Consider the following 14,104-nt stretch of genomic DNA (forward strand, 5'->3'; position numbering starts at 1 on the left):
GGGGATCAAAGCAGGACTGTGGAAGTACTCTACCTGACCATTTCTTCTACTTTGAAACGTGGCTACTAATTTACACTTCTATTAGACCACATAGTTGTATTCACTGGTGTAAACAGGGGCTTCTGCTCTGCTGAACGCAGCCAGTGCTGTCTGCTGGCACAGTTGAGATGCATATGGTACTATCAAAACCTACTAGAGAACATTGTAAACACCGTCAAAGGGGAATGAACTGCAAGTAGGAAGCCCTCACAGCACGGGCGTTGTCAACTTCTACTTCCTGCTGGAACTCCTGCTGAGGATGCAATGGCTTCTTAGGAGGGCTCTTTTCCAAGTGATGGCTTGTAATCAGGACTTCTGAATGCTTCTGCTAGTGGGACAGCACACTCAGTTACTGCTTACATTTTGCCTTAAAGGAGACCTATGATGCAATCATGCAGGACAATAAGCAAAAGGGTCCTTTCCCCTTGTTATGCTGACGTGACCTGGATGTCAGTGGTCCCTAATGCACACTTGCTTTCCCAGTTACCTGGGATGTTTTCTATGTCTTATGGCTCATGGGGGGGGGGGGCAGTGATGAGATGCTTAGCTTCTTACACCTGAGGTTCTGTTAGGTATGCCAGTTGGTACCTATGTGTGGCTACATTTTCTGCTGTCTACCTGTCTTCATTTTAAGGAAACAAGCAAGTACCCTGTTACAATGCTCATTCTGTGACTCTAGGCTGTTTATACTAATGCCAAAGAATACACTATCAAAGACTAAGCCTGGTCTCAGCACCTCACCTCAGCTCTATGACGTTGCTGGATCCCATCACCCCTCCACCCCTTAGCAAACCATTTCTAAATACACTTAACATGAAACACAACAGACGTTTTAAGTGTACATCATACATTTATTACCAACAACCCTCTCAACTCCAAAATTGGGCACAGGGATTAAAAATAAAAATTCATTGCACTACTTAGTAAAGCATTACTAGTAACTTTCATAAAAAATGTACAAACTTTGTTAAAAATTTATCAAGCCTTCAAATGATTTTGGTTACAGATATTTATAATACATACATTTAAAACTATGTTAACTGATACAGTGGAATATGATTTGGGGAAATGATTCCAACAAACACCCCTGTGAGCTTTCATAATCTGAAACAAACAGCAACATGAGGTAACCAGATGCACTATGGGGAACAGATTCCTAAAGAAGGCCTGGAGATACTGTGAAAAAATATTCTCAGAAGCGAATAGGCAGATTGTATTTGAAATTATCACAAGAGGCCCAAATTTAAGAATTTTAGCACATTACATTTCAGGGAATATATAAAATCTAATATGCTTTTATAATTTCAGATTCTGCTAAAAAAAAAAATTAGGACAGAAAAATCTCAATGTGACATTCTAATACTTGGAGGCCTTGAGTTGTTCTGTGGAAGTTGGAGTTTAAAAAAATACAAAATATGGTGATTCACACAAAACCAAAACCAAAAACCAACCCACAACAGCAGCAACAACAAAACAAACCCACATAAACCAAAATAACAAAACAAACAAACCCACAGCTGGTTAAGAGGGTAAAGCCAATAATGTTCTAAGAACAAAGAGGATGAAGGCCACAACATCCTCTGCCACCTGGTGATCTCCTAAACTGGCAATGGCTGGGCAGGGATCAACTGCACTTTCTCATTTGCTAGCCACAAAGATGCCCACTGTGGCCAGTTGGAGGTCACACGTTAAGTGTGCACCTAAGATACACTAACCACTCAGTGAACACAACTCTGAACTCTGGGTCTCTAAGAGCTCTGTGCTAAGACAAGACATTCCCAAGGAAACAGACCCTGATGCCTCCTAAATTGCCAACCACCTCTTTAAAACAAAAACAAAAACAAAACAAAACAAAAAAGCTACTGGAAAAGGGACTTTATGGAAAACATTGATAGAAGACATGCTACTTTCCAGTTGGTAGCACAGTGTGCCTTGGTAGTTAGTTTCGCTGCATTAGTTAGGAAAGTGCTTCGCTTGTGTTCGTCAGTAAGATGACTGCTGAGGGAAGCAGGGTTCCATTAGCGCTGTACAGGTATAAAGTTTTGAAGCTATATAAAAGTCTATATATAAAATGGACTTTTACCATTTTAAACATGATTTCTTTAAATTAAAAAATAAAGATTAAACTGTATGTGATTTGGAGCTGATTATTATATATGCCAATAATTTTGGTCTTTAACACACCTTTTATTCATTAGGAACAGGAGGGGCATTATCCTAATGATTTAAAAGTAATGTGTGCATTTCACCACTATTTAAGTATTTCTGACACACTAACACAAATCTAGGGCAAACAGAACCTAGGTCAAATCCTATTTATCTAACTAGATAGAGGCAACAGTGTCTGGAAGAAGACAAAATTGTGCTTCTGTGTGAATTGACTTTCCTGAACTCTAGGCTGTGGTAAGCTTAGAGAGACTTCAAGGGAGGGTAAGGAACATGGCAGTAACTAGTAGTTGAACACTGTCCCTGTTCGAGTGAAGAAACAGGCCCACTGCCAAATGAGTTCAGTGAGGTTGGCAGAAGCTGTCACACCTGCGACAGGAAGGCCACAGCATGTGTGGATGCACAGATACCAATAACTCACAGAGGCAGAGAAGGCTGAGCACACAGAGGAGGAGAAAGGAATCCAATGTTGTTGAAAAATGACTTCAAACAATCTGATTTATGTTCAATGAACCTATTTAAAAAAAACACACACACATGTAGCTAGGTATCATTTCAAATTAAAGGCCAATTCCTGTTTGACAGCATTATCTTTTTATGCAAAAATTCAATCTTCACTTATACTGCAAGTATTCTGGACACTGCTGTATTCAGCTTTTCTTGTTCTAACATAAATTAAAAGACTAAGACATCAGAGCAGACCAGGCCTAAGAACTGAGCTTTCACAGCGCTTGATCCATCCGGAAACAAAGGTTCGGATGAGAACGGGAGGAAGAACTAGACAACGGCAGGACTGCGAATGGGAACTCAATTAACACCAACAGAAATACTTTTCTTAAAACAATTTAGTTGCCTATGGAGGCCTGAGTGAAGAACACAAACCAGAAATAAGGCTGAGTTAAGTAACAGATTTTGTTCTAGAGGAAGTCAAGGAGGTGAGTCTGATGGGACCAGTGGTGTTCTTATAAATATATTACTCAAACATCTTCAGAACAGACTACAAATCTATACACAAAAACACTGGTCCTTTCTGTAAGAAGCTACTGGAAATGTAAAGGAAAAACAAGTATCAACACTCAGGTCACTGACTGAAATGCTAATATTGCTGATGATGATGTATGATATTGCACCTTCTTTTTGGAAATATCAAGTTGGAGACTTAAGCTTCTTTTACAATTGAATTGAAAAAAAAATTCAGGTCATGGAGTGAGAATCTGACACTTTTTTCTTAAGCGACCCACTTAGGATCACCAAGGAAGAGAAGGGGACAGCTGCCTGAAGCAAAGGAAGAAGGCTTTTCTCATTCCATTCACTGGGAAGGAAGCGGATGGAGTATTCAATGCTTAGAATTGATGCACCCTTAGCAATCAGTGTGCAACAGCAAACACAAGGGGAAAACCAGTGTACAGTACTAGTGCTGTTTAAATAACACACCAGATTATACATTGCAGCATAATTAAAACTACACACACATTCTTGGTACATGCTGGTATATAGGATCTCATACACACAGTAGCTACCATGCCCCCACACATGTAGTTGCACACTCTCTCACACAGATTCACTTATCACCAACAGTCATATGCTGCACTCATTTCCACTCACAGTTTCTGAAAGGCTCTATATAAGGTAGATTGCTATATCATCTGGAGCTACCACTTTTTATAAAAGCACATGCTAAAAGATCACGTCCACTGTAATCTTGCAGCAACACTCGGAATGATCACACAAAAACCAGGGAATGTTAGTGCACACACAAAATTAAGCTAAAGAAAAGGTCTTTGGAGTTCCAATCACACAGTTAGTATAACAATCCCATAATTGTGAAGACTAATTGTAAGCTTTTATAGTTGATTAAGTCACACAGTGCAAAGAAAGGTCCATTGACCCTTTTGGTAAAGGGAGGGCTGGAAGCCACACAGGTTAAGTTCAACGGATAGTCCATATATACATGTGATGAGGAACACCCAAACTAAATTTGTGCTCTTAGGCTGGTCACTCTGAATCCCGATGCACTTCTGAAGCATCAGCTCGGCAAATTGGGCAAGTACGATTTCCCTGGAAAACAAGAAGAGCCACTGAAGGTATGTCTCTGACAGGTAAGCACCCAGCTCTACTGTTAGTCCCATATGGTCTTTATATTCTGTTCCTTTAAAAACAAATGCTAAACAGGATGGTGGGATAAACCGAAATCTTGGGAGGCAGGAAAATCAAGCCTTTCAAACCTCCTCTATGTGAGACCCTGTGTTTTAAAACAAAACAACAAAAACAAACGAAAGCAAGACGACCTACTCAAATCTCCAAGATATTACAAGGCCACAAGTGACTTTCATTTATTATTTATTTATTTATTATGTATACAGTGTTCTTGCCTGCATGTACACCTGTATGCCCAGAAGAGGGCACCGGATCTCATTATAGGTGATTGTGAGCCACCATGTGGTTGCTGGGAATTGAACTCAGGACCTTTGGAAGCGCAGCCAGTGCTCTTAACCTCTGAGCCATCTCTCCAGGCCCCACAGGTAACTTTTAATGGTTTTGTTTAAACTTATTAACATGCTATCATCTAGCTATCACTAGTTTGGAAAAACCTTAAAATCAAAACCCGGGCTGCTGTTTTGTTGTTGTTTAGAGGAGGACAGCAAGGGTGGGACTGGGGACTAAATCCAGAATGTCACACACTACTAGCTCTTCAGACTTTGGGGAATGGAATTTTCTCACTCTGTCCTCATCTCTTGAATGCTAGGTCTGTAGGTCGTGCCAAGAGCCTGGCTCCAGCCTTCACTATCTTTAAAAAAAAAATTTTAATGCAAAGTCTATTATGTAGATCAGGCTAACCTAAAACTCAAGCAGATCCACCTGCCTCTGCTTCCTGAGTGCTAGGATTAAGTTTCACTGGAATTAGCCGGGCGTGGTGGCGCACGCCTTTAATCCCAGCACTCGGGAGGCAGAGGCAGGCGGATCGCTGTGAGTTCGAGGCCAGCCTGGTCTACAAAGTAAGTCCAGGACAGCCAAGGCTACACAGAGAAACCCTGCCTCAAAAAACCAAAAAAAAAAAAAAAAAAAAAAAAAAGTTTCACTGGAATTAACAGAGTAAGCTCATATCAGTCACATATGGTTCCACTTATTCCTCCCCTGACTCCTAAAGTGTTCTCTTCCTTCTCTCTCTCTCTCTCCCTCCCTCCCTCCCTTCTCCATAGATGGGGAACACAAAGGCATCACTTATTGTCTTACCTGCTACAACCCACTACTCACCAAACACTCAAATTCCCACATTATGACTGATGGCTCTCAGGAGCAATCAGTCTTTTCATCTGACTGTCATGACTTTATGGTTGGCTCAACCTATCCTACTCCATCTTCCTTCGTGAGAGGCCACTTTTCCTTTCTCATTCTTTAAACAGTGGCCAATGAGGTTTTAAAAACACAATTGTAGCTGCACTCCCCCACTCCTTGCTTTCAGAATCAAGTATAAACTCCCACATACTTCAGAATGACTTTGCCATAATCAGTTATATCCCTGAATCCCTTCCTTTGTGTACCACCCCTCCCACACTCTCTCCTCTAGCTATTAGCAGCATGAACTTTTGGTTTCCTGACCATTCCTCATTCACACATTAGGACTTTGCACAAGCCATGTTCTTCTAAAGGAGTTCAGACTCTTCATTTTCAGAATTTAGCTTGCTTGTTCTTTCTCTTACTCAGTAGACAGGTCTCACTATGTAGTCTGGAATAACCTTGAGGGCAGATGGTCGTGGCTTAGTGTGTCCTCCAGTGCTGGTGTGCAGCTGTCATGCAGGTGCACACCAGCATAGCAGTTCTTTCTAGTTCTTTCTACCGTACCTGTTTTCTTTATTAGGCTATCAAGTTGCCTCATTAGCACATTCTACTAAAAAACTCAAAGTTGACTATTTTAAATTGTTTTATTGTATCATTTTATTTATATGTTATTCACATTAGTAAGATTATGCAGAGAGGGTTGGAGAAATGGCTCAGAGGTTAAGAGCAACAGCTGTTCGGCTGCTCTTCCAAATGGTCCTACTTGAGTCCAATTCCCAATAACCACATGGTGGCTCACAGCCATCTATAATGAGATCTGGTGCCCTCTTCTGGCCTGCAGGTGTACACGCAGGCAGAGCACTGTATACATAATAAATAAATAAATCTTAAAAAAAATATATGTAAAGAAATGCTTAACAAGGAAGACAAGAAGCCTCGGAGGTCACTCAGACAAGCCACTGCTGTCCTTAGTTTCTAAGCTTTTCTAAATGCACAAGTGAAGGACCAGCCAGAAGCAAGTTAAAAAAAAAAAAAAAAAAAAAAAGCAAAAAAAGAAAAAGTAAAAATCTCTGGGGGAAAAAACCCAGTGAAGTCACATATAAACTCTGATTTCAAAAACAAAAACTAAACAAAGTCCCACTAAGTAAGTCCTAAGGAGCCAAGGATGAAAGGAGAGCACACAGGTAACAGGGGCAAACAGGCTGCTTGCTCCGTGCTCCTGCCTAACTGCCACCATGAAGGTGGCTACAGTTTTTGTTTTTAATTTAAGAACAATGCTGGAAACGGACCCCAAGTCACTCATGTTAAGCACACGCGGTTCCTCTATCCCCAGTCTCTGCCGCTACTCTTCACTGCACTTTTCACGGAGCGCTTCTGCTAAGAGCTAAGCTTCTATCATGTCTTATTTCCTACGAGCCTGCCCCCCAGTCATGCACGGGCTTACCCAGATGAACCTACATCAATAAGAACACAGAACCTGGTTATTCTCCTCACACTTGGCATCACTTTACCTTCAGCCATTTATCAACACACTTGGCATGGAACTCGTGGTTACAGGGTAAGACTCTAAGAAGCTGCCTGGACTCAAAATCACACATGCACACTACACACCTGGAAAAGAGCAAAGAAATCATTTTTGGTTTTCTATTTTGTTATGACTATTATGTTTGCAAAGCCATTCTCAGTTATCAAAATATCACTTTTAAAAATTACCACTATCCTATAAATGATGATGCTAAGGGATTTCCTGAGGGTTCTTTATTTATTGACAGATTATCAAAAATTTCTGGTTAAGGAGCAGGAGACATGGCTCAGTGGATAACAGCACTTGTAAACATGAAGACCCAAGTCTGAAGCCCTAGCATCCATGTACAAAGTTAGGCATGGCTGTGTGTGTGTAACCCGAGCAGTGGGAGGCAGAGACAGGGAAGTCTGAGAGTTCCTGGATGGCCTGTGTAGAAGCAAAAGCATACTAGCTTAGTGAGAGAAGAGACCCTATTTCAAGACAATAAAGTGGAGAGAGCAACAGAGGGAGACACCCAAGGTCCTGTGCATGCTCATGTTCATGCACATGGGCACCACACACAGACTACACTCAAACACGTAACACACACACACATCCACCAGAAATAACAAGTAACAAAAGCAACATCCAAGCTAGTCTGAAAACTAAAGATACTACAGTATTGATATTGGATTATTTTTAGAAGTACTAGAGTAAGGTTGAGCATGGTGATGCACACCTTCAGTCTTAGTACCTGAGACAGAGGCAGGAGGAGCTCTGTGACTTTCAGGCCAGCATGGTCTAGTGAGTTCCAGGACAGCCAGGACTACATAGTTAGACCCTGTGGCCGCCCCCTTCCAAAAAAAAGTTTTAAAAAGGGGGTATTGAAATAGTAGGGTAGTAACATGAAAAAGAGCAAAGGTAGACCTCCAAATTTTACATGATATAAAAATTAATTAGGGCGGGTGGGAGTTTGTTGCATAAACATAAGGACCAGAGTTCAGACTCAAAGGGCTCACATAAAAAAAGCTGGGATCCCTGGGATAAGCTGGCTAGTCAATCAGCAAGGTTCAGTGAGACCCTGACTTAAGAGAACTGGAAAATGATTGAAAAGACACCACATATCAACTTCTGATCTGTGTGCACACACATGCATATGCACCTGCATATAAATGACAAACATACATGTATGCAAAAAAAAAATTACCTTTAAAAAGCAATGGAACAAAATTCTAGATTAAGGGGGAAACAGTAAATTTTTGTGATCTGGAGTAATAATAAGGTTTTCTGACTGAGGAAAATATCAACAGAAAAGCAAACAATAAAAATGAACTAAAAAAAAAAAAACAAACCAAAAAGCCGGGCGTGGTGGCGCACGCCTTTAATCCCAGCACTCGGGAGGCAGAGGCAGGCGGATCGCTGTGAGTTCGAGGCCAGCCTGGTCTACAAAGTGAGTCCAGGACAACCAAGGCTACACAGAGAAACCCTGTCTTAAAAAACCAAAAAAAAAAAAAAAAACCAAAAAAAAAAAAAAAAAAAAAAGAACTAAAACAAAATTAATCAAAACTAGGTGGGGATACAGCTTGGGGGTAGTGCTTGACTGGCATGTACAAAGGTCCAATTTTAATTCTCAATATCACAAAATAAATTGCATCAGTAATTTAAGAAATTTGTTTTTTAAAGGATGCCATCAAGAAACTATAAAGGGTATAATATAGTTCAGAGCACTTCACTGGCATGTGTGAAGATATGGTTTTGGTTCCTGGCACTATTAAACCAAAATCTACTAAGACAGCCCACAGAATGGGAGAAATCTGGGGAGGAGGGAGGGGAAGGAGGGGAGGGAAAGAGTGAGTGAGAGAGTGAGAGTGAGAGTGAGAGAGAGAGAGAGAGAGAGAGAGAGAGAGAGAGAGAGAGAGAGTGTGTGTGTGTGTGTGTGTGTGTGTGTGTGTACATGGAAGTCAGAGATCCATATCAGAGTGTCCCTCAATTGCTCTCTACCTTTCTTCCACTTACTTTGGTTGCTCAGGCACCTTTCTTTCGATGGGTTCCTGGAATGGAGCTCAGATTGCTGGCCTTGCAGCACAAGCACATCATCACCTCCTGACAGGGCCTCTTACTGAAACTGGAGCTTGCTCCTTTTCCCCAGTGCTGATATTGGAGTAATGTGCCCTCTCACCCCAATTAAAAGTGGCTCTCGGTTAGAACTTAGGTCTTCACCCAAGCAGTTTCACCCTGAGCTATCTCCCAGCCAAACCTCGCATTTTTGTTTTTTAAGATTCCGACACCATTTCTCTCTTCCTTTTTCTCTCTCCAAACCCTCGCATATAGGCCCCCTTGCAATTGCATGCAGAGGCAGGTGGATTGCTCTGAGTTTGAGGCCAGCCTGGTCTACAAAGTGAGTCCAGGACAGCCAAGGCTACAAAGAGAAACCCTGTCTCGAAAAAACCAAAGAGTACCAAAATTATAGTTATGAAGTAGCAACAAAACAACTTTATGGTTGGGGGCCACCACAACACAAGGTCACAGCATTAGGAAGGCTGAGAAGTACTGTGTTACAGGGTCCCAGATATGTGCTATCCAGAGACAGAGGAGCCAGACACGAAGAGGATGAGAGGCAGGGGCTGTGGTGGGGTGCACGCCTTTAATCCCAGCACTTGGGAGGCAGGCACAAGTGGATCTCTGTGAGTTCCAGGTCAGCCCTGACTACAGAGCAAGTTCCAAGACAGCCAGAGCTACACAGAGAAACCCTGTCTCAGAAAGAAGAAAGAAAGAAAGAAGAAAAAATAAAAAATAAGAAAAAGAAAGAAAGAAAGAAAAGAGAGAGTGATTTTTTTGAGTGATGGAATTATCTAAATCTGTGGTGATATCACACAACTTTATGAACAGTCTAAAAACACTTAAATGGTGAACTTTATGGGACAGGAAATTCAATTCATACTGGATTCAAACCTATATTGAAATCTCATAATAGCAGTCACTTGCTACTGTGACTAAGACATTTAAATAGTCCTTACTGGTCAGCATAGACTCAGAAAAGGTCTGTGCTGGCCACCTGCTTTTATTACATTATCTCTGGCACTCCAACTCTTACTTCATAAAGGTAGCAGGAGTGTCACAGAAACATACTTACAAAGTCTGTTCTGACTGGTGGTTGCTGGGGTTGAACCTGTAAGAAGGAAGCTGTTCAATGTCCGCCTTAGTCAGTCCCCGAGGCTTGGCCTCTCCCAATCGCTCTGCCAGGTTTAACAGGGCCTACAGAGGGGGGAGGAAACAGATTGTCATCTTTCTGTATATTTTTTATTGGAGTATTATTATAAATAGTCTAATTATTTGTGACTATGAACCTTTATGCATACACATGGCGCCATTAAACACATGTAGAGGTCAGAGGACAGTGAGGGGGATTAACTCTTTTTACACCAAATGAGTCCAAGGACTGAGTAAGGGTCATCAAGGCTTGGCGGCAAGAGCTTTTAGCCACATCCATGGCAGAGAGAAACTACTACTACAATTTTTTTTTTTTTTAAGACAAATATCGCTTTGTGGACTAGGCTGTCTTGGAACTCAGTGCATGGCCCAAGCGAGGTTCAAGTACATGGCAATCCTCCTGCTTCAGTCTCTCCTGTGACAGGGTTCCTGGTGAGAGCCTGCATTACACCTTTTTATTTTACACAGGAAACTTTATCTGGCCTAGAATTAAGTGGAGTTCCCAGGATAACAACCTTAACCCGACCCCTTTGCGTACTTCTCTGAGGCTGCACCCTAACTTGTTAAGATTTTTCACATTTGCTCTCATCAAGTCTTTCTAGCCACGTCTCGTCTTGACAGGACTCTCTCCTGTCCGCTGTACGTGGTGCTTTTCAGGAGAGGAATGGGCACAAACTTGCAGAGAGATGCATTAGGACACAAACCAGGACAGTGACGCTGGGATCGTAACTCTGGTCCTTTGATAAAGCACTAACTACTTTTAATGGTTATGACATCTCTCCAGCCCCTCATGTCTCTTTTTATCCTTATATTTGTGGAAGAAACCAAGTCAATGACCTGTAGAAACTGCCAATGGGTGGCTGTGACTGTAGCTCAACTGGAGTGCTTGCTTAGCACGCTCAAAATCCTGTGTTGCAGCCTCAGGACAGCATCAACCCAGATATGGCAGAGCTGTTGATAACAGTACTTAGAAGATGGAGGCGGGAATAATCACAAGTTCAGGGTAAGCTTGGCGGCCCTATCTCAAAACAACCAAGCACCACACACATTCCCATGTGATGCCAATGACTTTCCACTTCTGAACTATTTGGCTGAGCACATTCTGGCTGTTAAGTCACCAGGTTCTAATGAGCCTGTTGTGCCATTCATTCATCAAAGCTGGCAAAATGATACTAATATCATCATTAGTAAAAGAAATATCTTATAGTGAGTAACTTCCCCACACAAAATTTTACAATGAATTGGGTTTTTAAAAAGCATTTACCATGAACTTGTATTTTAAAATACCGGATGTATTTAGTATGTTAAGATTATTATATTTATTGATTTTTACATTAGTACTTCATTCTTCCTGATTTTTTAATGGCCCATTATTGATCTGCTTTAATCTTTTTTTTTTTAAACAAAGACAAGTATCATGTTATACAGCTCAAGCTGACATTGAACTCACGCTCCTCCTGACCCAGACTCTCGAGCACAATCCCAACATCATGCCTCCAACTTCCATCTTTAAGACAAGCTCTTCCTACACAGCCCAGGCTGGCCTCAAATTTCCTATACTTCTGTTTCCAACTCTTAAGTGCTGGCATCGCAGGCATGTTTCACCACACCAGGTCCACTTTGCTCCTTTCACTTTAGTCAGGGACCACATGCTATATTCCACGATGTGGTAACACTCCTCTCTCAACCTTATGCAATAAGTACATAGGTAAAATCCCTTTCTTCAAGACTCAGCTCAGACATCTTTGTTTCCACACATCTTTTCTAAACACCTAATCCTAACTCACCACATTCTCTCCCTGAAATGGCAACTGTAAACAGAAAAGGTCTACCTACTGTGATAGGTAGCTGTGTGGCAAATGTTCAAATATCCTAGAGATCCTAAACACTTTCATGACTTTTTTGTAACTGAATAAATGTTTAAGTGAAAATATAGGATGATTACATACAATACTCCCCAAAGTAATTCATACTTCATGTACTAACCTCATAATTTTCAACTTCTCCATCTTCCACATCCAATTCAAAGCTGAAAGTTGGGCCCACTGCAGGTGGTACTGGAAGCATTGATCTACAAAGAAAACCACCGAGGGAGCGTTAACACGTAGGTATATTAACACAAATATATGGCAGAAGGACAAACTACACAGATGAAGAATGGTCAGTGTTAATTAGTGGGAACTCACTAAAGGCACTGGCTTTACTAGGAACAGACTAAGCCGAGAGTAAAAGCACACCACTTGCAATAGCACACCAAGACAACAGTGGAGGCAAGAATGGCTCAGCAGGTAAAGAACTCTGCTAAACCTGATAATCTCAACTTGATCCAGAACCCACATGATGGAAGAAGAGCGCCCAACTCCCACAAATGGGCCACAGTATGCACATGTACAAGGCATGTGTAGACATAGTCATATTTAATAAATGAAATGTAACAAAAAATTTAAATGTAGGGATAGAATTAGTAAAACATGTATAATAATAAACTATATAATAAAACTACTAGGCAGGGAGCATGGTAGTGCATGCCTTAAATCCCAGCACTCATGAGGCAGAGGCAGGTGGATCTCTGTGTGTTCAAGGCCAGCCTGCTCTAACAGATCAAGTTCAAAACAGCCAGGGCTGTTACACAGAGAAACTCTGTCTTGAACAACCAAAACCAGGGGGCTAGAGAGATGGCTCAGTGATTAAGAGCACTGACTGCTCTTCCAAAGGACCTGAGTTCAATTCCCAGCAACCACATGGTGGCTCATAGCCATCTATAATGTGATCTGATACCCTCTTCTGGCCTGTAGATGTACACACAGGCACAGCACTGTATATACAATAAATAAATAAATAAATAAATAAATAAATAATCTAAAAAAAAAAAAAGAAGACCAAAACCAACAAAACAAAAACAGCTAAAATAAACAGTAATGCATAAGTAGACTAGAAAAATTCCTTGTTATTACCATTCCTCCATATTGATCTATGGGTTTAACAAAAAAAAAAAAAAAAAAATTAAGCTTTTTTTAAATGTCTTTTAGTACAAAATGCTTATTTTAAATTTTACATGGAAATGCAGAAGATTAAATAGAAACATTTTTAAGCTCTAAGTTAGTGTTATATTACCTTATTTTAAGACAGAGAAGAGGGTGAGGTGTGTGGTGAGGGGGAGGAGAGTGCACTAAAATGATCAGAACAATAACTTGTAGTTTAAAGATTACATTTCATACTTGTCTCAAACATGTGACTAAGTCCCAGTCAATGAAGTATCAATATCAACAACAGTATCATGTTCCATTCTGGGAAACGTCAAGAGAAGCAGGTAAACAGAGAACCCTATTTTTCTTTCTTTTTGGGGGGGAGGTTGGGGGGCTTTTAGAGAGAGGGGTTCTCTGTGTAACAGCCTTGGCTGCCCTGGAACTCACTCTGTAGATCAGGCTGGCCTTGAACTCACAGGGATCCACCTGCCTCTGCCTCCCAAGTGCTGGGAATGAAGGCGTGCGCCACCAACGCCTGGCTATTTTCTTATTTTTAAACCCTTCATTTCTTTGAGACGGGGTCTTGCTATGTTACCTGGTTTGGTACTTTTTTCTGTGCACCACGCTGGCTTTGAATTTACAGACAGCTTCCCTGCCTTGGCTCCCCGACTCCTGGTAGTACTGTGTACTGACACACGCGGCTTCCTACCTCTACGAGCTCGTCTCCCGACACGAGGGCTGGAGGATCATGAGCACACCCTAACCCACCCCACAGACACACGGCTAGCAGACCGCCCTGCATGTGGTCTACTTCTGTACTTCACTGTGTAAGGAAACAAAAAACAAGAAAAAACCCCAAAACCTGCCATGTTTAAGCCACGATGTTCAGTACAGATGAACTTAATCCTAACAGACTAGTTCTAAGATGCTGAAATAGCTA

General features: G+C 41.4%; 1 protein-coding gene across 13 annotated transcripts in view; it reads right to left on the reverse strand.

Moving 5' to 3' along the window:
* Positions 1 to 869: 869 nt before the first annotated feature.
* The window catches only part of RNF38 (ring finger protein 38), a 122,866-nt gene continuing 109,631 nt past the window's right edge, over positions 870 to 14,104 (reverse strand). For all 13 annotated transcript variants that reach the window (XM_084791295.1, XM_084791285.1, XM_084791290.1 and 10 more), the window contains 4 exons: positions 12,185 to 12,269; positions 10,122 to 10,243; positions 6,996 to 7,095; positions 870 to 4,263 (listed from right to left, as the gene is read on the reverse strand). In XM_084791295.1, the coding sequence (XP_084647421.1) occupies positions 4,201 to 4,263; positions 6,996 to 7,095; positions 10,122 to 10,243; positions 12,185 to 12,269 (370 nt within the window). In that variant the 3' untranslated portion in view covers positions 870 to 4,200. The remainder of the gene's footprint in view (positions 4,264 to 6,995; positions 7,096 to 10,121; positions 10,244 to 12,184; positions 12,270 to 14,104) is intronic.

This window comes from Acomys minous, assembly GCF_964271855.1.
Source record: "Acomys minous genome assembly, chromosome: 8".
Taxonomy (NCBI): domain Eukaryota; kingdom Metazoa; phylum Chordata; class Mammalia; order Rodentia; family Muridae; genus Acomys; species Acomys minous.